The following is a 25,668-nucleotide window of genomic DNA, read 5'->3' on the forward strand; positions in this document are numbered from 1 at the left end:
AATTGGCTAAGAGAAAAAAAGCAGAATAATGGTGAACGGTTGTTTTACAGACCGGAGGGAAGTAGACAGTGGTGTTTCTCAGGGGCTGGTATTAAGTCCACTACTCTTTTTGATATATTAATGACTTTGACTTAGGTATACGTGGCATTATTTCAAAGTATGTAGATGACACAAAATTCTGAAATGTAGTAAATTGAGAGGAGGATAGTAACAGACTTCAGGAGGACATGAACAGACTGGTGAAATGGGCAGATCCACGGCAGATTCAATTTAATGCAGAAAAATGCGAAGTGATGCATTTTGGTAGGGGAATAAGAAGAGGTAATATAAACTAAATGGTACAATTTTAAAGGAGATGCAGGAACAGAGAGACCTGGGGGTGCACATATACAAATCTGTGGCAGGACAAGTTGAGAAGGCTGTTAAAAAAAGCTTGGCTTTGTAAACAGAGTAGAGAGTACAGAAACAAAATAGTTATGCTAAATCTTTATAAATCATTGATTAGGCCACATAAGGGGGGAATTTTAACACCAAAAAACGACAGGTTATGGTCGGTTAGGAGGTTAAAGTGTTAAAAATCTGAATCGCGACCCCAACCTACCTGCTTCTGGTTTTAACGGAGGTGGGATGGGGACAGGCAGCCAACCTGGCTCCCATGAGGCCGGTTTTCACTTCAAATATGATCATGTGACTGGAAATCTATTTAGCAGGTTTAACTGTGGCCGGCCGGGGTTCCCGAGCCTCGGAAATTCCTGCAGCAAGGTGAGGACAGCCTCGGGGAGCACTCCTTGTGGGTCGGGAGGAACAGGTGTGCTTCCGCCCGGGCTCTCAAGCTCCACAACAATCAATCCCACCCCGCCACACAAACCAGGATCGGATATCCCACCAGGATCAGACAACCCCATGTTTGGGGCTCGGACCTACCTGGGGCTGCAGCCATTCCTCCAGCTTTCCCCACCCGACTGGAAGCCACACCTGTCAATCAGGGTGATTTCCGGGCGGGGAACCTGTCAGTGACGTCACACGCATGGTGTGGCATGTGGGGAAACCCTTCCGGGCTTCCATCGCGATACTGGCCCTGCCCCGCCCCGCCCTATACACACACACCCCCCGCAACCTCACCCCTGGTCCCAGCTGGTCCAAAAGTTAAAGTTCCCTCCATTGTGTCTAATTCTGGGTACCACACTTTTGGAAGAATGTTAAGACCTTAGAAAGGGCCCAATTTTACCCAACCCCTTTTTCGGCGCACTTACCTAAAGTGCGCCAACTTTGCGTGCTGGAAAGGGTGCCGGGAAAAAGGGGCCCCATCCTGGCTGCTCTTCGGAGTCCCCAGAGTCGTGACGTGGCATGCAGACTAAAGGGGGGGGGGGCGGAGCAACAGGCCAGCGCAGAAAGCACTGCCGGCACCTGCGCGCATGCACAGTGAAGGCTGCGCACATGCTCCTGCCCTTTCGGCGTGTCCTGTGGGCTGTGAGCAGGACCCAATGCTCGCAGCCCCTATCCCCAGCCGAGTGGCCTCCCGCACCGGTTGGCCAGCCCGCTGAGTTCCTGGGTGAGGTAGGACTTCGGTTTTACTTTTTATTTAGTGGTTGTGTGTGCTTGAGAGTTTTGATTGGGGGGAGGGAAGGAGGAGGAGAGTTTTCGGGGGGGGCGGGGGGAGAGAAAGAATGTATTGGGGAGGAGGAGTGTTTTGTGCGGGGGGGGGGTTGGTGAAAGATTGTTTTGGGGGTTGGGGAGAAAGAGTGTTTTGAATACCAGTATCTCTCTCGCTCTCTCTCTGGCTACCCCCAAAACCCCCTCCCCCTCCCCCCCCGTGACATCACGGCCAGCAGCTTGCGTTTCTCCGGTAGGATTTACTTCATTTTTAATAGTATTTTAATTGTTTGAACTTTTCCTTGCAATGTTTGGTGCTTGGTTGTTGAGATCCTCTCCAGTTCCCTTCCCTCCCTTATCCCTGCCCTAATGTCTGCCGAATGTCCGCTGCTTTTTCTTTACAGCCTGCAAGGTTTTTCAGAGCTGGCCACATACGCTGACCTAAGTCGATTTGGAGTAAGTTTTTGCTGGCCAAAGTGGCATAAATGGCCAAAACTGGCCTAAGTGTCTGGGAACGTCCCCTTTTGAAAAAAAAAACTGACCTAAAAAAAATCGTACCTAACTGACTTACTCTGGAGCAAATTTTGGGGGGAAAATGGCATTTTTTAACTTACGCCAGAAAAAACAACTTACTCCAAAAAAATTGATGCAAGTCATGGCCAAAGTTGGGCCCAAAGTGTGGAGAGAAGATTTACTAGAATAGTACCAGGGATGCTGGACATCCTTTCGGTGGAGAGACTGGAAAAGCTGTGATTGTCCTCCTTAGATCGGGGGGTATATTTAATAGAAGTGTCCAAAATTATGAAGGGTTTTCAAAGGGTAATTAAGGGGAAATCGTTTCCAGTGGCAGAAGGGTCGGTAACCAGAGAATAGAGACTTAAGGTAATTGGCAAAAGAACCAGAGGCAGCATGAGGATAAAAACATTTCAGAGATGTTATGATCTGGAATGCACTGTCTGAAAGGGTGGTGGAAGGAGATTTAATAATAACTTTCAAAAGGGATTTTGATAAAAACTGGAAAAGGAACAATTTGCAGGGCTATGAGGAAAGGGCAGGCTGTCTTTTAAAGAGCTGGCACAAGCACGATGGGACAAATGCTCTCCTGTGCTGTATCATTCAATGATTGTCTAATATTACAGAGTTTTTTTTATATGTGATGCTATATGGTTTCAGTATGCCTTGTTTTTTAAAAGCTGAACACTAATTATACCACATCCTCTCTAATTGTCTATAATGGGAACATGTAGTTTTGCTGTTAAGTGTGAATTGGAAAGGGTGAATAAAAGGTTCCAATAATTTGAAGTGCTCGTTCTTTCGTCTGAAAGCAGGTGGTGATGGCAAACAATTTGTGATGATAATGGATGCAGCCTTTACCTCCTGTAACAGGCTGTCCCCCAGATCATCGTGCTGCTGTTCTAGCAGTCTCACATCATATTGATAATGGATGTTCTGCCACCATCTCTTGCTGTGCCATTCCTTTTGATTCACAGGTTATGCATTTTTTTATTTATTTTTTTTATTTTTTTTTTTTTGTTTTTTTTTTTGGGCACTAAAATCACAATTTTCCCCAGTGCCCCCTATAAAAGGGAAGGGGGACACTAAAAGCACCGGCAATTAAAACAAATTAAACTTTAAAACGTAAAATCAAATTAAAATTTGGTTGCCGGGCATGATGATGCACTCCAGTCCCTCCGGTGCCCACCTCTCGCGGAAGGCCGCGAGCGTACCGGTGGACACCGCGTGCTCCATCTCCAAGGACACCCTGGACCGGATGTAAGAGCGGAAGAGAGGCAGGCACAGGTTATGCATTTGATCACTGCCTCCATATCAGCTGATTTGAAAGCTGTTGATCATCAAAGGAGAGAAAGTTCCATTTTTCTTCACAACCATATAACATATCAATTATCACTGATCAAGCTGAATGTCGCATTGAAAGTCACGGCTTTTGAGGTTGGTGTAAAATGGGTACGTGACCGCTGGTGTTATAATGTGATTTACACATGAATAAATACTTGATAAATTCATTATAAACTGTTGAAGTGTGAGGTTTCCATCAGATCATTACTTGACACTCACTAGCAATTTGCATTTGAAAGTAGAAAAATCAACAGTCGTAAAATCATCGTAATTGTTTGATGAGTGCATTTCCAGGAGGAATCAGTCGAGTGATTCAGTGAATTTAAAGGCCAGAATTTTCCTTACCTTGGTGTGTCCGGTGCGGCCAGTGGCCATATCGGGTCAAACCCGCTGCTGCCTCCATCCGCTGTAGAAAATGAACTTACCTTAATGTGGCCTATTAAGCCCCCCTCCAGCATGTTATTGGCCCAATTAGATGGAGAAGGGCTGATGATGTCATTCATGATGCATTTTAAACCAGGATCCTTTAAGAGACCATGGATACATTAAATGCTAAGTTTTGTTGTGGTTGTTGAATCTTTACTGTAGAATAATATAATAAAAGTAATATATGAGTGATAAAGAAATATTTAAATTATATTGTCATTAAGTAATATGATTACATCTACAAATACGATCAAAACATAATTTAAAAAGTACATTAATTATGAAGGTATTGGTGTTTTAGTCACTAAACTATAGACTTTTATATCAGTAACTGGTACAAATAAAAGATGCATGTGTATAGGTAAGACATACAATTAAACAGATTTTAAATGTAATTTTAAAGGAGTGGATTTACAATCTTATGCAAGTTCAGTGGAACAGCTGCGGAATCCCTGACAAACAGTGTAAGTGATGCTTACAATGTGTTTTTGAGATTTTTGCAGATTTCCCATTGAAGTTAACAATGGACAAGAACCTCCGCAGAAATTCACCCTAAAGTCTCAGTCTGAAAAATTTAATTCGTCACATTCAGGGATTAAAAGCAAATTGAACCAATAGAATGAGTGATGAGAATGAAATTGTTATGGTTGATGACTTGATTTAATGTGTAACTGAACAATCACAGTATACTGTGAGAAAAACCTAACCAGAAACATCACAAAAATGCATTTAAATGATATGTGTCCTTTTTACAGTGCAGATCAATGCACTGCAATTATTGTTCAGCAGGAAGGCAACAGCCAAGAATTGTCAGTGAAAAATGTATTTCCCTCACCATTTACATCCCTTCAGGAATTTCTGAAGTTACATTTACCAGTAGCTTTTCAAGTAGAACAGAATCTTCATCAATCTATTAGCTGATGTAATCGACATGTTTTTTATTCTAGATTGTTTCCAATATTGTCAAGTAATCAGTTGGAGCTATGGCCACAGAACTCGTGCCTCAGATTGACAGACGTGGTCCCCAAGCTGTGTGAATCCCGTGGCCATGCAGGGAAATTTAAAAAGTAGGGGAGGTGGGGGGGGTGGAGGGGCAAAGGCTCTTAGTGCCTGTAAAGTACCTCATAATGATTTCAATTGCTGCAGGTCGGGTCGGCTCCACGGTGACAGATGCATCTGCGGGACGACAGCGGGTTCCTGACCCGCTGTCAAAAAGAACCAACTTTCCCACCCAACCCGCCACCAATCTCGCCCGCTACCACCACAGGAAATTCAGCCCAAAGTGTCTCTATTCATGTCCATTGGAGACCAGATAACTGTTGCAGTCAATGCCAGTAGTCAAGCCCCAAGGACCTAGATGCAGTGCCGCAAAAAGTTCAATGACCTCGCGAATGTGGTCAAGGTCAGTGACCATGAAATTCAGCCCCACAGCACCAGCTGATAAGGCCAGTTTCGGTGAAAAAATGGCAGCCGCCTCACTTCAGCCCACCTCCGGTGGGTACCGTGGTTACCGCCATTTTGGGCAGGTTTGCAGCGTTGCCGTTACCTGCGCTCGTTAGAGAAATGGTAATGAGGCAGATCGTGATGGCAATGAGCATGCAATTCTGATTTGACACACAATCTGCTATTTTGGATGTCACCATTTCATTCAACATCCTCTCCAAATCGCGAACCACTGAACATGCGTTCAGCAGCAGGAAGGATCTCCCACCAGCACTATTTAAAGGGATCAGTAACAACTTGCAGCTGACTTGCTTTTGATTTCGACTGGCTCTGTGTAACTTTGTGCAATGGTTTGGAGCTTTCTGCACTTACTTAAAGTTGGTGAGATGATAATGAGTGTTACTGCAGGCCTTGCTTCTGTTGTAAAGAGTTCTGCTCACACCAATTGATTCCAGTCATGGGGGCTCTACTTGCAGTCCCCCTCGCATTCAAGTATGACAGGGAGATGGAGCAGAAGCAGTGAAGAAGAAAACAAGCTGCTCATAGAGGGAGGAGGGGCACAAGGGCTCTCAGCAGAAGGCCTTACCCACCTAGGGTCTTCCGAGAGCAGTTCTCTTAACTCCACGTAAACGAGGAGCAGTGTATTAGGAGACTCCACTTCATCAAGGAGGGGGGTCACAGAACTCTGCTACCTCCTGGAACCAGACCTCCAGCCTCAGAGCAGGGTGACCATGGCTCTCCCAGTGGCCCTCAATTTTATTCTCCACCACATCCTTCCAGTCTGGAGCAGGAGACATAGCTAATATCTCCCAGTTCGCCATCCATCACTGCACTTGGGAGGCTCTATACATCAGGAGAAGGGACTTCATTGTCTTCTCTCCGAACAGAGAGAAGCATGACGAACATGCATGTGGCTTTGCCAGGATGTCGGGCTTTCCCATGGTGCAGGGCGCCATTGACGGCACACACATGGCTTTGCGGGCACCATATATCAATCCTGAGATATTCCCTAACCTCAAAAGGTATTGCTCACTTAACGTGTAATTGTTGTGCAACCACGTCCAGCACATCATGATGATGAATTCCCAGTATCCTAGCAGCAATCATGATGCTTTCATCCTGCGTCAGTCTGGTGTACCAGCAATCTTCCAGACACCTTGTCAAACCCAAGGGTGGTGGCTCAGAGACTAGGGCTTTCCATTCTATACCTCGCTGATGACTCCCCTACGCAACCCGACCATTTGTAGCCAGCACTCATATTATGAGAGCCTTGCTTCCATGAGGATCATTATCGAGCAGACCATCAGGGTGCTCACGCAATGGTTCTGCTGCCTTGACCGCTCGGGAGGAGCCCCCCAGTATACACCTGAGTGGTTGTTCCATTTTGTGGTGGTCTGCTGCATCTAACACAACCTTGCCACCATGGGTTCCGGGACCACCTCAGAAGGAGGAGGAGGAAAGGAGGAGGCAGGCAGCGGATCCCCATTCCGGACGGGCTGTCCGTGAGCATGTCAATAGACTCTGGTTCCAATGAATGAATCCCCAGATCCCCATTGCTCACCATTTCCCCATCTTATTATCACTCTGTCACGGAACATCACAGCATCTTCCTGGGCACAAAGCTGAAATGAGGGCCACCACAAAACAAATATTACGAACATAATTTATAAACTTATTAATTCCAATACTACACAACAAAGTCAACTAATCACCTTTATGCATTCCCTTAGGGGGAAAAATTGATTCAGTGCATGTTAATGAAAAAACCCCATCTTCTAACCACTCACCTGATGATCCGTTTCAGTATCACCCCGAGAGCTTCTGCTTTCTATGCTGTGATTAGCGGCAGGTGCCAACTGGTAGCGCTGCCGGTAAACCTCCAATCAAGTTCTCGGGAGGCACTGACAGCGTGGCACTGTGGCGGTAAGTGCTTAGCGGCCTGTTATCGCCCCTCTCCGGTGCTAATGGGTGGTGCTGTTCCATTCAATTTTTCGCCCATGGTGTCTCTATTTCATGTTCCTTTTCCTACGCTAGTGTTCCTATGCAGTGCAACCATAGTAGCTGCAGCATGGCTGGTGGAAGGCTGCTGATTTTCAGTGGGGGCCTTGCAGCGTGATGTTAAGCAGCCCTGGGGCTAGAAGGCCCGACTGTAGACTGCACTACCTTGGCCTCAGCAGCAGGAGTCTAGATTGACTGGATGTCAGGCAGCAGCAAGGACACTGGTGGACTGGAAGGGGTGGGAGTAGGAATGCTGTCATCCGGAGAGAGGACAGTAGGTTCTTACTCCACGGAGCCATTACCACTCTCCTGGGGTGGCACCTCAGCAGTTCTAGCCATGTTGGAGGACAGATTGCTAGACTGATGTGAGACCCTGCAAACTCATTTCCACACTTCTAAACCCAGTCACGATGGCAGCCATCTGCTCTTGCGTGGAAGCAAGCTGAGACTGCATGAGAGCAGTCTGAGCATCCACTGGGTCACTTCTGCCTATGCTGCAATGCAAGCTGCAAAATTGCCCATCACATAATGTCATTTCCATCCTGGAAATCATGGGCTCCTGGCTCCATGCAAAACCCCATGCAATGTTGGAGTCAGACTCCTCCATACTCTTGACACTGACAACAGGCTTGTCATTGCATGAAGAATTTCTGTGTGCATGCCCATCACCCTTCTTCTGAAGGCCACCCCATCGAGGTCATCATCTGAGTCCTGTGCAGCAAAACACATGCGCAAACTCACCGGCACCCGAGCTAGCCTTTCCCCCTGGCCTGACTGTAGCCCACTTGTGCCCTGTGACTCACAGATCCCACTTCTATACTACCCTCTAAAGTTCACACTGCCATTTTCTGAGCTGGTGTCTGGAAGTGTCAGACCGAGTGACAGTGCCTCTTCATCTCCTTCACTCTCGTCCTCATAACTTCGGGGACAGGCTAGCTGGTGGGACTCCTTGGGTATCTGAAAGGCGAAAGGAACAAGGGCCGAGTTGTCGTGAGGGGAGCAGGGAAAGCAAAATGTGCAGGCTTACACCATCAGCAGCTTGTAAATGAGAAGAGATTGTGGGATGAGGGGCAAGTGGGACGTGAGAAGAATTAGGTATGAGCATAATGTCATCATGAGCAATGCTTTCAACTTTGCAGCTCGCCATAGACTCAATGACGGCCCATGCAATTATCTCCAGCACTACGTCCTCCAGCTCCATGAGGTTGTGAAGTCGAGCTTCCCATCCGCGGAAGCAGCATGCTATAAACAGAGCTAAGCGATCCCACAATCAACAGATCAGATCAAAGTCCTGCAGTCCTGCCACATCCAGTCGTGAATGGAGGTGGACAATTAAACAACTAACGGGAGGAGGAGGCTCAATGAATATTTCTTTCCAGAATGATGATGGAGCCCAGTATGCAATTGCAAAAGACATGGATGAAGTGTTTGCAACCATCTCCAGTCAGTTGTGCCGAGTGGATGATCCATATTGGCCTCCGCCTGATGTCACCACCATCACAGAAGCCAGTCTTCAGCCAATTTGATTCACTCCATGTGATATCAAGAAACAGCTGAGCGCACTGGATACAGCAAAGGCTATGGGCCCTGACAACATCTTGGCTGTCGTGCTGAAGGCTTGTACTCCAGAACTGGTGTGCCTCTAGCCCAGTTGCTCCTATACAGTTACAACATTGGCATCTACCCGACAATGTGGACAACTGCCCAGGTATGTCTTGTCTACAAAATGCAGGACAAATCCAATCCAGCCAATTATCACCTCATCAGTCTACTCTTAATCATCAGCAAAGTGATGCAAGGTGTCATCGACAGTGCTATTAAGCGGTACTTACTCACCAATAACCGACCACTTGGCTGCAGACCTCATTAAAGCCTTCGTCCAAACATGGACAAAAGAGCTGAATTCCAGAGCTGAAGTGCCCTTGACATCAAGGCAGCATTTGACGGAGTGTGGCATCAAGGAGCCCTAGTAAAATTGAAGTCAATGGGAATTAACGTAAAATTCTGCACTGGCTGGAGTCATACCTCGCACAAAGGAAGATGGTTGTGGTTGTTGGAGGTCAATCATCCCAGCTCAAGGACATCACTGAAGGATTTCCTTAGGGGAGTATCCTAGGCCCAAGCATCTTCAGCTGCTTCACCAATGACTTTCCCTCCATCATCAGAATTGGGGATGTTCGCTGATGATTGCACATGTTTCAGTTCCATTCGCAACTCCTCAGATAATGAAGCAGTCCATGCCTAAATGCAGCAAGACCTGGACAACATTCAGGCTTGGGCTGATGTGGCAAGTAACATTCGCACCACAAAGTTGCCAGGCAATGATTATCTCCAACAAGCGCGAGTTTAACCACTGTCCCTTGACATTCAATGGCATTACCATAGCCGAATCCCCCACCATCAACATCCTGGGGTCACCATTGACCAGAAACTTAACTGGACCAGCACATAAATACTGTGGCTACAAGAGCAGGTCAGAGGCTGGGTATTCTGAGGTGAGTGTCTCCTCCCCTCACTCACCAAAATCTTTCCACCATCTACAAGGCACAAGTCACGAGTGTGATGAAATACTTTCCACTTGCCTGGACGAATGCAGCTCCAACAACATTCTAGAAACTTGACACCCTCCAAGACAAAACAGCCCACTTGATTGGTACTACATCCATCACCATAAACAGTCACTCCCTCCACCACTAGCGCATCATGGCTGCAGTGTGTACCATCTACAAGATGCTTTACAGCAACTCGCCAAGACTTCTTCGGCAGTATCTTCCAAACGCGCGACCTCTACCACCTAGAAGGACAAGGACAGCAGATGCAAGGGAGCACCATCACCTGCAAGTTCCCCTCCAAGTTACACAATCCTGACTTGGAAATATATCGCTGTTCCTTTATTGTTGCTGGGTCAAAATCCTGGAACTCCCTCCCTAATAGCACTGTGGGAGTACCTTCACCACAAAGACTGCAACGGTTTATGGCAGCAGCTCACCATCACCTTCTCGAGGGCAATTAGAGATGGGCAATAAATGCTGGCCTTGCTAGCAAAGCTCATATTCCAGGAACGAAGAAAATAAAACTCAGGGAATGCACAAGGATGATTCGTTGATGTTTGTATGCAATATGGCATGGTTAGTTTTATAAATTTGGTTTGGAATGTTTAATTTATGTTGGCTTTTATTTTTATTGTAGCCAAGCGGATGCTGTGATGGCCAGTAACAGAGGGAAGGTAAGGTGTGGGACTGTTGGTGAATGGGAAATTTGGATTGCATTTACTGGTATCGCATTTGGATAAATCATTCACAGAGACCCCAGCCAGACAGGGGCTGTCTAGTTTGCCTCTTCACTTTCTCTTCCTCCTCCTCCTTCTCTTCCTGCTTCTGCTCCTCCTTCTCCTCAGCAGCTCGATGTACAGCTGGTGACGAGGGCTGTGCCCTCTTGATAGCAAGATTGTGCAGCATGCAGGAGACCATCACAAATCTTGACACCTGTCCTGCTGAGTACCGCAGGGCTTCTCTTGAATGATCCAGGCATTGGAAGCATTGTTTTAGCATGCCAATGGTGTGCTCTGTCACATTTTGTGTGGCACCATGGCTTTCATTGTATACATGCTGCCCACGTGTGCACACCGATGCCATGAGCCATGTTGTCAATGGATAGCCCTTGTTGCCCAGGAGTCACTTGGTTTGTCCTGGTGGCTTAAATGCTGATGGCACAGTGGAATGCCACAGAATGGACTGCTTCCAGGATACCGGGCATTGACCTGCATAATTTGCTGCATATGGTCACACATCAGCTGGACATTGAAGGAGTGGAATCCCTTTTGTTATAATAAATCTCAGAGTTGGCATGCAGTGCCCACAAAGCGATATGCATGTAGTCAATGGCACCCTGCGCCATGCGGAAGGCTTGAAATCCTCGCAAAGCCATGTGCTCACTCTGCCTATTTCTCTCTGGCAAGAGGGAATGAAATGTATTCACCTCTCTTGGAATACAGAGCCTCAGTAACCTCCCTTATGCAACAGTGGATGGCAAACTTGCAAATATCTCCTGCTCCAGCCTGGAAGGAGCCTGCACATAAAAGTTCATGGCCACTGTCACCTTCACAGCCACTGGCAATGTGCTATTCATCCTGCTCTGAGGTTGCAGTTGTGGCTGCAGCATGTGGCAGATTTCATTGAGGACATCCTTACTGAAACACAGACACCTCACACACTGTTCCTCGCTAAGGTTCAGGTATGTGAATTGCTCCCTTAACACCCTGGGCTGTTATGGCCTCCTGCTGTGAGCCCTTCTTCCCCCTACTCCTTTCCCTGCCAGCAGCTTGTCCTGCTCTGCCTACCCTCTTTTCATTCTCCAGGTCATGCTGTATTCCAAGCGGAATTCCCACAAGTTTACTCATGTCTGGGAGCAACTTGTTTGTGCAGAAGCTTTGAAATCAGGTTAAAGGCATTCAGCACCTCTCAAAGCACTCCCCATCCTCTTTAGCAACTTTAAAGAACTCTAGAAAGCACCAAACACGTATGCAGTTGTAGCAACAGCCAATAAAAATCAACCAGAAACGAACCTGAAAACATTTGATGATCCCTTTAAATAGCTGTGTGAATTAGCTGGAGCATATAGCTCCAAAATGACAGTGCTGGCATTGAATCAGCATTGCACGCTGATTAACGGCATGATCTGCCCTCTACATACTTCCCATGGACGCTCATTGTGCAGGTGCTAACACTCTCACCAAGATGGCGTGCAACGTGACTCGCACCAGAAGTGTACAAGCACGCTGCGGACACCTTTTGGAGCTAAAATAGCACTCGTAGCGCTAAAACAATGGGCGCTAAGGAGCCAAATTTCGCGGCTGTTATATTTAGTTGAGGAACATATTGGCTAGGAAATGAATCCCGCACCAAAAACTGGAGCAAAGTGGATTGTGCACCTGGGACACGCTCTTGAAGATGGAGGCCAAAGACTCGCTTACAATTAACTTTTTGGGCTCATCTGCATAACACTGGCAAGCTGTGGATGGCACTCCAATGCAGCTCCCCAAATCATCTGGCTGGTTCGCCAAGTTGGCCCACAGATAAATGATGGCCGGTGGGGTGGGGTGGTGGGAGATATGTCAGTGTGAACTGGTATACACACGGTGTAAAAATGGGCGGCCGATCCACTACCTCCCATTTTGCTCCTGGCAATGGAAATGAAAATTAACCACACGTCTGCCTAATATCTCGGAAAGGAACTTTCAGCACTAGAAATCTGTAATGGATAGTTGGGAGTTATTTTTCAATTTGTTCTCGTTCTAAAATAAAAGTTACTCATATTCATCTTCATCTTTTATTTTTAAGGAAGGTAAGGGATGCCACAGGAGTTGATATAAACATGCGTGTCGGAGTACATTCTGGGAATGTTCTTTGTGGAGTCATTGGATTACAGAAATGGCAATATGATGTCTGGTCACATGATGTTACTCTTGCAAATCACTTGGAAGCTGGAGGTGTCCCAGGGTAAGAAAGTTTCCAAGTGCACCACTATTTTTTATGTTTGAAATTTTAAAATACCATATATATTTCCATATGTCTACTTGGGATGAAAAGTAGCAACCAAGGTTGTCTTATACAAGGTTGATATCCTGCACATGGTTTGCATCCTGACTGATTTCCCTCCTAGTGGAACAATTTCTTCAAAAATTGTAGACCCAGCAACAGTGCAGTGCCTCTGCATTCTGATCAACTGTTGCTGTCACTTGTTATTCTACGCTCCTCCTTCAATGTTGCAATATTAATGGCAATTTTTTCTCTCGGCTACCAACTTCAATCGAGACTCCTGCTGCTGGTTTAAAATTGAAAGCATCAGACAGATACAGTGAGGGAAGATTTAAATTCAGCAGCAGAAGCCAGTACTGAAATTGGCAGACATATTACTGCACTGGAAAAGTGGAGGACCAGTTAATAGGCGTAAAGAAAAAGATGAGAGAAATTACATTTGTGTACACCAGCCAACATGTAGGTGACATTTTGTTGAATAGAAGCTGTGTTGACTCTGGTCTTATACAAGGGTCATAGTTCTTTTTTAGTGGAATTTTGGCAGGTCACCTTACATGTGGGTTGCCTCATACTTGAGTAATTTGGTAATTCAAAGACTTTCTAAGTCTAAATAATTGAAATGTTTGACACCATGTAATTAATGTTTAATAAGTTATTATATTTGTGATGCAAAATTTATTCTCTTTCTACATTTTAGGCAAGTGTACATTGTCAGTTTAGAATATACTACTTTTATTATAAAGTTTGTAATACAAAACAAAATATAATTTTATAGGAGTTTCACTATATCAGGAGCTGACACAGTGACCTTGATATTAACCGTCACCCTCTCACTGCCTCCTCACCAAGGCGGTGGGGGGTGGTGGAGGCTTAAAGATATAAACACGGGGAACACGTCCCCAACAAATAGCCTACGCACCTGCCACCTTTTTTACGGTGGCGGATTTCAGGCTGTCCGAATGTCCCGACATGGAGAAATGACACTACATTAACATATTTAAATTGAGCTCTCAAGGTGCAATTGGAAGCCTGATTTAAAATTCACTGCTGCTGCACAGGTTTCCCAGGGGTTGGGAAACCAGACAGGAACTGTCGGCTCCTTTTCCAGCACTCTCCTGGCCTCGCAAGGAAGCCTTCGACCTCCCTCCTGCCTTTCCTCTGTCCTAGCATGACCGCCGATCTCCCATCCCCAACCCCGATGACCTCACTCTCCTCCCTCCCGATTGCCGGGGACTGTCCCCAAGGGTCCTTGGTTGCGGCCTCCTGCATCTGGTTTTCTTTCCCAGCCACTGCCCAACCTGTCAATTTTTCCAGCTCCCAGGCAGAAAAGAGGACAAAAAGATGGTAATGAGGTATTGCTGTTAAGTCCAACAAGAACTCCGCATCCACGGCCTTGCTGGGTTCTTCAGCTGTTCTTGGTCGCCCCGCACCTTCCCTGTAAATATTGGGGCCAATATTTTTGACTGATAGTCTGATGAAATGAAAAAGACAATGACAACCTTAGTTGCAGTAAAAACTGTTCAATTTGAAATAAATGCACTCTTCACATTGATTTAAAATGTGATTCAAAGCGGGACATTTTAACCCTCAAAAACAGGTGAGTTTGGGTCAGATGAGGTGTCAAAATGTTAAAAATCTTAAACCCCCTGATCTCTCTGCTCTGTGGATGCAGCCTGGTGCCGCAGGCCTATATGACCAACAGCCAGCCAGACTCTCATTCTGGCTGGCTGCGGCCAGGAACCACAGATAAAAAAATGTTAATCGGGTCCTGCCGAATTTAATAGCAGGACCTGAATGCAAAGCTGCCCCCCACTCCCTCACAGCCACCCAGTAAATATCGGGATCAAAGATTCTTAATAAGGAAAGGTATCGTATTCTCCACTTTTTTCAGGTTTCGGAATTGACTATCATTTTGAAAAATTAATTGTGATCCTGAGATTTGTAATTTCCTGTAATTGAATTAGAATGAACAGTTTTAAAAAGTACAATCTAAGAATCGGTGAGACTGATTAGGCACTACAAAAAGGAAAATCAGCATACTTTTACTCAGGGGCCTGAATCAATCTAGAAAATCCAAAGTTTGGCATTGCACTTGGTTTCAGAGGATATGACTTTTAAAATGTACCTTTCAAAGGCCTCGACATTAACGGGGAGGCAGAGAGTGGGGGGGGGCGGCATTTTTGCAGTCAGGATACATGGAAGACCGGGTTTCCCTCAGGTGCTGCCGAAGTTAATAGCAGGACATGATTACCATTTTTGTACTCCGTTCCCTGGCTTCGGGGGTTGGAAGGCCGTCAATGGGAGCATCCGGAGAGATCAGGGATGGAGGGGAGAAGATCAGGCAAGGAGCCGAAGAGATCGAGGGACAAGGGGAGAAGCTCGTGAGGGGGTGGGGGAGGGGGGGCATGGAGGGAGGCCTGGAGGAAATTGGGGCTGTGGAGGACGTTGGGAGGGCTTCAGATTACGGGGAGTGGGGGTCCAATCATTGGGGAAGTTAACAGGTTTGCTCGGGCAGCCGGGAAGGAACACTTCTGCTCCTTCTGGCCCACAAGCAATGCTGGAAAAGCACTTGCCTTCCATACAGCAATCCTCGCCTCCCTTTAGCTGCTGGGCTTCCTGAGGCCCGGGAATCCTGGCTGGCCAGCATTAAAGCTGAAACCTGTGAAAGAAATCTGAGGCATGTAGCCTCATTAAAAGATTTAAATGAACGACACACCTCCTGGGATCTGGTTTGTTCCCTGCCACCGCCCCCCCCCCCCCCCCCCCCCCCCCTGCCTGCTTCTGTTAAAATCAGAAGTTAGATGTAGGTTGGATTGTAGTTCGAGATTTTTTACATTTTTACTTCCCACCTGACCCAGCACCCAAAATTTATGGGGGTTAAAATTCCCCCCAAAGTCACAGCCAAATATTCCGCCTGTGATATATTCTTAGGACATCACTAACAAACACACTCTACAAGATGGTTCTTACACAGAAACCTTGTCATCATGTAACTTTGCCACATGACCCTTTTACATCAGCAGTTGCATTACCACAGTAGTCCACTAAGTGGAGCAGTAGTCCACTAGGCAGAGCTCTATTACACCGCCCGAATGGATTCAGCCAGTCCATTTCACATCTACAGGTTGTGCGAGACTGCAGTAATATTTTGAGGAAGAATCAGCAGCCTACCAATCACAGCCCCCATAAAACTTTTAAAAGTTGTCATTTGAATATATCGTTAAGAAAAAGTAGTGAGATTGAATACAGCTCAATTAGGACACTTGCTTGTTATTATTTATTATTTTCCTGTCAAATATTGCATTACTAAAATATTCCCTTGTACCCAATTATCTGATTAATGGTTCATCATAAAATTGTGCTATATTAATTGTGGAACCCATATAACTATTTAACTAAAGATACAGCTGTTCCCATAGATGGTTTTAGCTCTTGAGCACACAAGAAGCAACATTTTTCCCTTGTCACAATGCCAGTCATGTTGCAGCAGCCATGTAGGTGTGGCACTGAAACAGGGAGGCCAAGATTTTTCGAGGGCACAGCGATGGGTCGGGTGGGAAAAGAAAATTCTGCCAGCAGGTTGGGACCCCTATGTCAACCCGCTGCCACGCTACTTTCTCAGATGTCAGGTCTGTCAGGGCTGAACGGATATGACACGCAGTGATGGGGGAGGTTTGAAAAGTTCAGCTGCATTCACTGGAGTAGAAACAGTTAAGAAATAATCTGATCAGCATGTTCAAAATTATGAAAGTGTTTGGGAAATGTAAGCAGTGAAAGATTATTTCCATTTGTTGTTGAATCAGTAACAAGGGGACAAACATTTGGGGTTAGTAGTAGAAGCTTAAAGTGGGAACTTGGAAGTAATTTTTCATGCAAAGCCTTTTAGAATAATAAGGGGGTTATTTTGGCCAATGCTATGCTAATAAGAAAGGTCTGTTTAAAAGTGTGGATTTAGCATGCATCTTTTGATGCAGGTTTAGCACTCACTCATTTTTCATGGAGCTTTATATGCAGCCTGCACTCACCCACTTCCACTGAAGATGTGTTGTGCACAGGATGGGAAAGAAGCAATGTGGAAAGTTATGAAGACCTTAGAGAGGGTACAGAACAGATTTACAAAAATGGTTCCAGTGATGAGAGACTTCAGTTATGTAGATAGACTAGAGAAGCTGGGGTTGTTCTCCTTAGAGCAGAGAAGGTTGAGAGGAGATTTGATAGAGGTGTTCAAAATCGTCATGAGTCCGGACAGAGTAGATAGAGAGGAAAAAAAGGTGGAGGCCATCAGAGGCTTTGCAGAGTGCGCAGCACTCCTTCCCTTTAAACGAAAGGGAGGGGCGTTGAAATGCATTAGCTCTACGCGGAGCATCCGTGTAGTGCTGCTGATCATGCCCCATTAGCGCTGCTGGACCTGCCCTAAGAAGAAGTGGAACGCACGAGATTGCACTCGATTTTCTCTCAGGGGCGGTAAGGCCAATTCAACTGCTGGGATGGGACTTATGCACCGGATGCAGGTAGTACCTCCCCGAGCAGGTTACAGCCCACAATCGGGGCGCAGGGCAATTTCTCCCCTGTAACTTCCAGGCCTCAGCTATCAGTAATAATTCTGATTATAAACTTGAGCTTTAGCTACTTAATATCTTCATTATCACTTAGTTTTGTGGCATTCTTACATGGGTGACTGGGGCAATGAGCACCTATTTGTAAAGATTAATGGCTGTAATCCGTGTATGTCGAGAAGCTAAGTTTGAACTACCTTACGGTCATTTTGTAAGTCTGTGATTGTTAACATTTACTTTCCACAGTACTATGCAATCTTACTCTTATATTTTGCAACTTTATCTTATTTTTGACCATGCTAGTCGTGTGCATATCACTTCTGTCACACTGGAACATTTGAATGGAGCTTATAAAGTGGAAGATGGTAATGGACATATCAGAGACCCCTATCTGAAGGAGCACAACATCAGGACCCACTTAGTGATTAACCCAAATGTAAGTGTTAATTGGTTATCCTCCTCTCTTTATGGTATAATTCTTTAAATTGGCTGCATCCAAACATTGGACCACACATGACCACCAATCTCTGGCAATGTGTGTTCACTCCAGAGACTTGAGTACAAAAATCTAGGCTGACATTCCAGTGTGTGGTCATAAGCCCCCAGAAAATCTGGGCCAATGTTTTTTTTTAAGTGGCTTTTCACTTCTGGTTTAAAAAATGTGTTGTTTTTCTCTCCTTTTTTCTCATTTTTGGCTTTTGTTTTTTGCAGTTTTTTTTGTTTCAGGAGATGTTCAGAAAGTTTGGGGCTGATATTGCCCTGTTTTGCACCAACGTTAGTGCCACCAGGGTGCACTAACGGGGTGCAAAACTGTGCTTCCAGCTCCTGCGATATTGTGTGGGAGTTAGCGGGGGCCTGACACGCGGCGACCCCTTTCCGCCACATGGCTGAAATTGGCCAGTGCCCCTCAAGGCTGCTGCCAGCGGTGTCAGCGCCAGCCTCATGGGTTGCCCACCGGGCCAACCTCCGCTCCCGGGAAGGAAGTTAAAAGGGAGATCAGGAGCGCTGTGCAATGCCATGTTTTTTTCTGACTGACTCACTGGTCGGCCCTTTCTGTTTTTCCTTGGCGTGGTCCAGCCTGCCATCTTGCAATCATTTGGGTGTCGGGCTGCAGCCTTGGCACCACACTGCCCTGGTAGCCCAGTGGAGGCCATCAGAGGCCCAGCAGAGTGTGCAGCAATCCTCCCCTTTAACGGAAGGGGAAGGGCATTAAAATGCATCAGTGCTACGTAGAGTAGCAGTGTCGCACTGACGAACGTGCTTGAGAAGCGCCCCCAAACCTGCCCCAAAAGTAAGTGCAGCACGCGACATTGAGATACACTTCCTGTGAGAGGCAGTAACTGCAATTTCACGGCCGGGGCGGGTCTTCCGCGCCGGGTGCAGGATGTCTCACCCCGAGTCAGTTACCGCCCCCAAACGGGGTGCTGGTGAATTTCACCCCCTTTTATGTATGAACAAAATACAGCTGAATTGTAATTGAATTATAGCTGTGGCTCAGTGGTCGAACTCTTGCCTCTAAATCAGAAGGATGTGAGTTGAAGTTCCACTCCAGAGGCTTGAGCACAAAATGTAGGCTGACACACCGCTGCAGTACTGAGGAAGTGCTTCACTGTCAGAGGTGTGGTCTTACGGATGAGACATTAAACCGAGATCCCATCTGCCCTATTGGAAGAAGAGCAGGGAATTTCTCCCTCCACCAACATCATTAAAAGCATATTGGGCTCAATTTCCCCCAAAGCTTTTTTTTTGGCGTACTTGAAGAGTTACGCCCATTTTTGGGGGGCCCAAGTACGCCAAAAAAAAATGTTCTAATTTTCCCCATTGGATTTCTTCATTTTGGCATGGCCTAACCTGTCCTTTATTTTTGGGGGGTGGAGCCTTGATCTGCGGTGGTAACCAGGGACACAATGCGAGGTGAGGCAGCAAAGTGAAAGATACAGCCAGCTCGCAACATATTAAAACACATTGCATCAATTTAAAAACACATTGCACCAACTTAAAAACACATTAAAATATATTGCAGTAACTTACCTCCAATTATTAAAGCCGGGGTCCTGCTACCTTCACCCCCAGCCCTGGCCGAAGGGCTTGCCGGTCTGTTTGCCTAGCACGCCCCGAGCCCCTTGCTGGTGCCAGTCCAGCTCCAGCTCCAGCTCCAGCTCCGGCTCCTGCTCCGGCTCCAGCTCCAGCTCCAGCTCTAGCTCCAGCTCCAGCTCCAGCATCTCCCACCCGCCCCAGCCCCGAGTGCCTTGCCAGTCCCGGTCCCCCGCCCCTAGCCCTGGCCGAAGGGCGTGCCGATCCGCACCCCTGCCCGACGCTGGCCCTGAGTGCCTTGCCGGTCCGCTCGCTTGCCCTAGCCCTGACCGAAGGGCTTGGTGGTCTGTTTGCCTAGCCCTCCCTGAGCCCCTTGCCAGTGCCAGTTCAGCTCCAGCTCCAGCTCCCCCCCCCACCCCCAGTCATGAGTACCTTGCCGGTCTACTCCCCCGCCCCTAGCCCTGCCAAAGGGCTTGCCGGTCCACTCCCCCGCCTGACCCTGGCCCCAAGTACCTTACCAGTCTGCTCCCCTGCCCCTATCCCAGGCCGAATAGCCTCCTCCCTCCCGGTCTCCGCACCTAACGACACCCGAAAGGCTTCTCCCACCCCCTCTCTCTCCCCCACCTCTCTCTCCCCAGCCCCCCCCAACCCCTGACCTCTCTCTCCCCCTCTTACCTTTCCTGCTGCTACTGTCCGGGCATCTGCTACACTTACCAGCGTCGATTTCCTTACCTGCGCCGATTTCTTTAACTCTCCAGAAGGTTTTTCTGCAGAGGCCACACGTGCTGGCCTAAGCAGAACTGGAGTAACTCTCAGCTGGCCAAACTTGCCTAAATAGCCAGAATTGGCGCGGGTGGCAGGTTACGCCACCTCTGGCTAAAAAAAAAACGTACCTAAAAAAAATCGTAACTAACTGAGTTACACTGGTGCAAATTGATTGGGAAACTGTGGTTTTTTAACGTAGGCCAAAAAAAGCAGCCTGCTCAAAAAAAAATGGTGCAAATCACTGGAGAAAATTGAGCCTGTTATCTGGTCATTTATCTCATTGCGGTTTGTGGGACCTTGCTGTACGCAAAATGGCTGCCACATTTCCTACATTACAACAGTGTCTACACTGGCTGTACTTCATTGGCTGTAAAGCATTTGGGAAGTCCAAGGTTGTGAAAGGCGGTATATAATTACAAGTCAGTCAGTCTTGAAACAGATACAAAAGTTCAGCAGAACAGGAATCTAGCAAAGGAACAGTGGACATGAAAATACAAATGTTTACTCCACCTCGGAGTGACAATATGCCGATTTGCAGTACAATTTAGAATAATGACAAGGAATGCTTTTAAAGTTGAAGTGGTACAAGGTGAAAAAGGGAAAATCAAGGAGGCCAATTACCAAAGTTAGACTTCCTATACCTCCTGTTTTGCCACCAACCATATCTGGTCATGGAATACCTACCAAGCAATGACTGATGACGACTGCCTCCAAAGGCTCTGGGTCAGCATTAGGCTAATTGCATAGCTGTAGGGATACGTACAATCACCTCTTGCATAAGGACAGCTCTGCCAGCAGTAGATAGTCACCATCACTACCACCGCCGTTAACCTTTATGCCCCTGCCTCCTTCCATGCTAGAATATGGATCATCTGCAGTATCAATGTGTTGGCCACAAATTTATTAAACAGTTGATGCAGAGAGTCAGTATCACAACACTTTCACCTCCTTTCTCACTAAATAGCAACAGGAGCATGACATGACGGCCCAGTGTCTCCATTCTAGCCACATACTTTGATGACTACAAGACAGTATGCCTCAAATTATATCTTGAGAATTGAGGTATGGGGAGTGTATTTACAACCTGTTTGCTCTATATTGTGCAGTTGTTATACTTTTCATTGTTAGTTAGTTTTCGAACAACATTATTTGGGTTTGAAACATTTTAATGAAAGTCTAAAATTTGATGTTAATAAGCAGCAGCAGATATTTGAGAAGTAATAATGGCTGAGCAGTGAACAGAGTGCACGGAAAATTGGTTCTTTTGTAGTGAGATCCCTCTGCACTATTGGAAGAACAGCAGGGAAGTTCTCCCTCAACCAACATAATTAAAAACATGTTATTTGGTCATTTATCTCATTGCAGTTTGTGAGACCTTGCTGTGTGCAAATTGGCTGCCATGTTTCCTACATTACAACAGTGGCTACACTGGCTGTACTTCATTGGATGTCCCAAATGCTTTACAGCCAAAGTCCTGAAAGGCTCTAATATAATTAAAGGTTAACGGTGGCAGTGGAGTTGGTGACTATCTACCACTGGCAGAGCTGTCCTTATACAAGAGGTGGTTGCACGTATCCTTACAGTTAATAATGTAGCTATGAAGTTTGCCTCATCTGAGACATGCAGAGTCCAAACCAGGAAGTATAAAGCAAGAAATATAAATTAGATTTAAATGATGTACAGAAAGCAAAACAAAGATTGGGACATACAGATGGGATGAAGGGAAAATTAATTTTTCAGGGCCCGAGAGGTTGTTCAGCAGTAATTATCATTTATCATGCCATTATAAACCAACTTACTCCTCAATGCAACAGCCCTAACTTTTTCAGCTCTTTTTCTTGCGGAACTAGTGGGCAATTACAGCAAGTTCCCTGGAACATGCAAAGATTACAGGAGAAGCTGAGAGAGGTTGCATTCCATTTAAATGGAAAAGTTGGTTTGATAAGAAAATATGTCTGGGGAATTGAATGACTCTGAAGAATAGGAATCCACTTTATTATTTATTCATCTGTTTCTACATTTAGCTGCACAATGCATTATCTTTTCAAATGTACCCTGTCTGAAAATATTATAGTCACGCAACTTTGAATTTTCATTTGTACCATGGGAATCAGTTTAATTTTCAAATATTTTAATCAAGTGCATTTAATAATTACAGTTTAGTTTGCATTTTATTTTTCTTTCTAGAGATTTTCATTGTATATTATGTTTTCTACTGCTTTGCCTCAAAAATATAAATGTTAAAGTGTTTTGTCTGACACATATGCAAGCCCATCAAAGTGTATAAAAGTCGACAGTCCAACCAACTGAGAAATCTTTAATGTGGAAGTTGTGTTTTCCCAATATAGAAAGTGCACTCTCTTTCTCCAATAGAAACCTAGCCCACTTAACTAATTCTAAGGCTTAAGCTGTGAACTTTTGCACTTTAGCACTGGCTGTTAGCAAAATGGCAGCCACCTCGTTTCCGCCGACTTCCGGCACGGGTCGCAATTTTGGGCAGGTTGGTAGCACGCCCATTGCCCAGAAGAATGCTAATGAATCAGATCGTAACATAAATCAGCACGCAACACTGATTTGATGCACGACCTGCTATTTTGGAAGTCGTGCTCGACTGCATAGCCTCTCCAAATCACGCAGAGCAGAACGTGCGTTCAGCTGCATGAGGGACCCCCACCAATGGTATTTAAAGGGATCATCAACAACTTGCAGGTGACTTGGTTTGTGATTTCTATTTGCTCTGTGTAAGTTTGTGCAACTGTTTAGAGCTTTCTAGAGTTATTTAAAGTTGGTGACGTGGCAGGGAGTGGTGTTGCAAATGGACAAGGCCTTGCTTCTGACGTCAAGGGTTCTGCTTAAACCACTTGATCCCAGTCATGGGAGCTCTACTTGAAATCCCCCTTGTGCTGGAATATCCCAAGGAGATAGAAAAATAAATCATAAAATAGTACAGCACAGAAGGAGGCCATTCGGCCCATTGAAGAGCAATGCAGTTAGTCTCACTCCCCCGCTCTTTCCCCATATCCGTGCAATTTTTTTTCTCCTTCAAGTATGTATCCAATTCCCTTTTGAATGTGACTATTGAATCTGTATCCACCACCCTATAAGGCAGTGCATCCCAAATCCCAACTGCGTGTTGCATAAAAAAGTGTTTTCTCATGTCACCTCTGGTTCTTTTCCTTATCATCTTGGGCTGGATTTTGTTTTTTTGGATTTAGGGGCGTTAATCCCGGCGGGGTGTTAAAATTAACGCCTGAAAATAGTTTGCTCCTCCAACTGAAAGTTTCAGCGAAAATGTAAGTTGGAGGAGCACTGGCGTTAAATCAGGCATAACACAATGGACTTTGTGCGCCCGAGCCGAATCTTGCAGCGGTAAAGAAGTTTCATTGTTGTTTAATGCCCTGCAACATAATGTTGCATATTGTATGGTTTTATTTTGGTGGGGTGTTTTTGTGACTTTGTTGCGGTAACATTTATGACTCATCATTTGCCATTAGTGTCTTGTGCATCATTCCAACATTCACCGGAGATGTGCCTTTATGGGGGCACATCGAATGTCCAGTATTAGCTCCATCCCTCAGTTTCCTCCATTTAGGAGAGCCGGTCCATTATGAGCTGGTGACGTACGAGTGTTGGTCCGGCAGCATCTCCACGCTGCTTCCCCCATGGATGGGGTGGCTATCCAATGAGGGCCTCGCCATGCTCTTCTTTGTCATCCTCCTCCTTCTGCGGTGGGCATGCAATCCCCACTGGCAATGCCTGGCCCCTCATGAGGGCCAAGCTGTGCAACATGCACAACACCACACTGAATTTGGAAACCTGTTGAGGGGCGTATTGAAGGCTGCCTCCAGAGCGGTGCGGGAATCGGCCTGTAGGAGATGGCATATCTTTGTCAGCCCTTCCTTTCGGAAATGCAGCCTTCTCACACACTGCTCCTCAGAGAGGTGGAGGTCTGAGCGTTTGTGCATGTAAACCCATGGGGGGTAAGCCCTCCTTCCTGGACGTCTTCAGCCTTTCATCATCCATGGGCTGACATAACCAAGAGTCCTTCCTCCAGCTTGACAATAGCATCGAGCATGATAAGAACATAAGAACATAAGAACATAAGAAGTAGGAGCAAGAGTAGGCCATAAGGCCCCTCGAGCCAGCTCCACCATTTAATACGAACTTGGCTGATCCGATCATGGACTCGGGTCCACTTTCCTGCCCTCTCCCATAACCTTTTATTCCCTTATCGGTTAAGAAACTGTTTATCTCTGTCTTAAATTTATTCAATGTCCCAGCTTCCACAACTCTCTGAGGCAGCGAATTCCACAGATCCCTCTGAGAAAAGAAATTTCTCCTCATCTCAGTTTTAAATGGGCGGCCCCTTATTCTAAGATTATGCCCCCATGTTCTAGTCTCCCCTAGTGGAAACATTCTCTCTGCATCCACCTGCGCATAATCTTTTGATAAGATCACCTCTCAATCTTCTGAATTCCAATGAGTAGAGGCCCAACCTGCTCAATCTTTCCTCATAAGTCAACCCCCTCATCTCTGGAATCAATCTAGTGAACCTTCTCTGAACTGCCTCCAAAGCAATTATATCCTTTCGTAAATATGGAAATCAAAACTGCACGAGGTATTCCAGGTGTTGCCTCACCAATGCCTTGTATAACTGTAGCAAGACTTTCCTGCTTTTATACTCCATCCCCTTTGCAATAAAGGCTAAGATACCATTGGCCTTCCTGATCACTTGCTGTACCTGCTTACTATTCTTTTGTGTTTCATGCACAAATACTCCCAGGTCCCGCTGTACTGCAGCACTTTGCAATCTTTCTCCATTTAAATAATAACTTGGTCTTTGATTTTTTTCTGCCAAAGTGCATGACCTCACACTTTCCAACATTATACTCCATCTGCCAATTTTTTGCCCACTCACTTAGCCTGTCGATGTCCTTTTGCAGATTTTTGGTGTCATCCTCTCACATTGCTTTTCCTCCCATCTTTGTATCATCAGCAAACTTGGCTACATTACACTCGGTCTCTTCTTCCAAGTCGTTAATATAGATTGTAAATAGTTGGGCTCCCAGCACTGATCCCTGTGGCACCCCACTAGTTACTGATTGCCAACCCGAGAATGAACCATTTATCCCGACCCTCTGTTTTCTATTTATTAGCCAATCCTTTATCCATACTAATATATTACCCCCAATTCCATGAACTTTTATCTTGTGCAGTAACCTTGTATGTGGCACCTTGTCAAATGCCTTCTGGAAGTCCAAATACACCACATCCACTGGTTCTCCTTTATCCATCCGGTTCGTTACATCCTCAAAGAATTCCAGCAAATTTGTCAAACATGACTTCCCCTTCATAAATCCATGCTGACTCTTGCTGACCGAATTATGCTTTTCCAAATGTCCTGCTACTGCTTCTTTAATAAGGGACTCCAACATTTTCCCAACCACAGATGTTAGGCT

The 25,668-nt window shown here is 45.9% G+C and overlaps 1 protein-coding gene across 1 annotated transcript in view; it reads left to right on the forward strand.

Annotated features, from left to right (window-relative positions):
• The window catches only part of adcy2b (adenylate cyclase 2b (brain)), a 796,633-nt gene that overhangs the window by 498,851 nt on the left and 272,114 nt on the right, over positions 1-25,668 (forward strand). Inside the window, exons 8-9 of the mRNA XM_070879907.1 lie at positions 12,657-12,815; positions 17,714-17,846. Of these exons, the coding sequence (XP_070736008.1) occupies positions 12,657-12,815; positions 17,714-17,846 (292 nt within the window). The remainder of the gene's footprint in view (positions 1-12,656; positions 12,816-17,713; positions 17,847-25,668) is intronic.

Source organism: Pristiophorus japonicus, chromosome 5 (assembly GCF_044704955.1).
Source record: "Pristiophorus japonicus isolate sPriJap1 chromosome 5, sPriJap1.hap1, whole genome shotgun sequence".
Taxonomy (NCBI): domain Eukaryota; kingdom Metazoa; phylum Chordata; class Chondrichthyes; family Pristiophoridae; genus Pristiophorus; species Pristiophorus japonicus.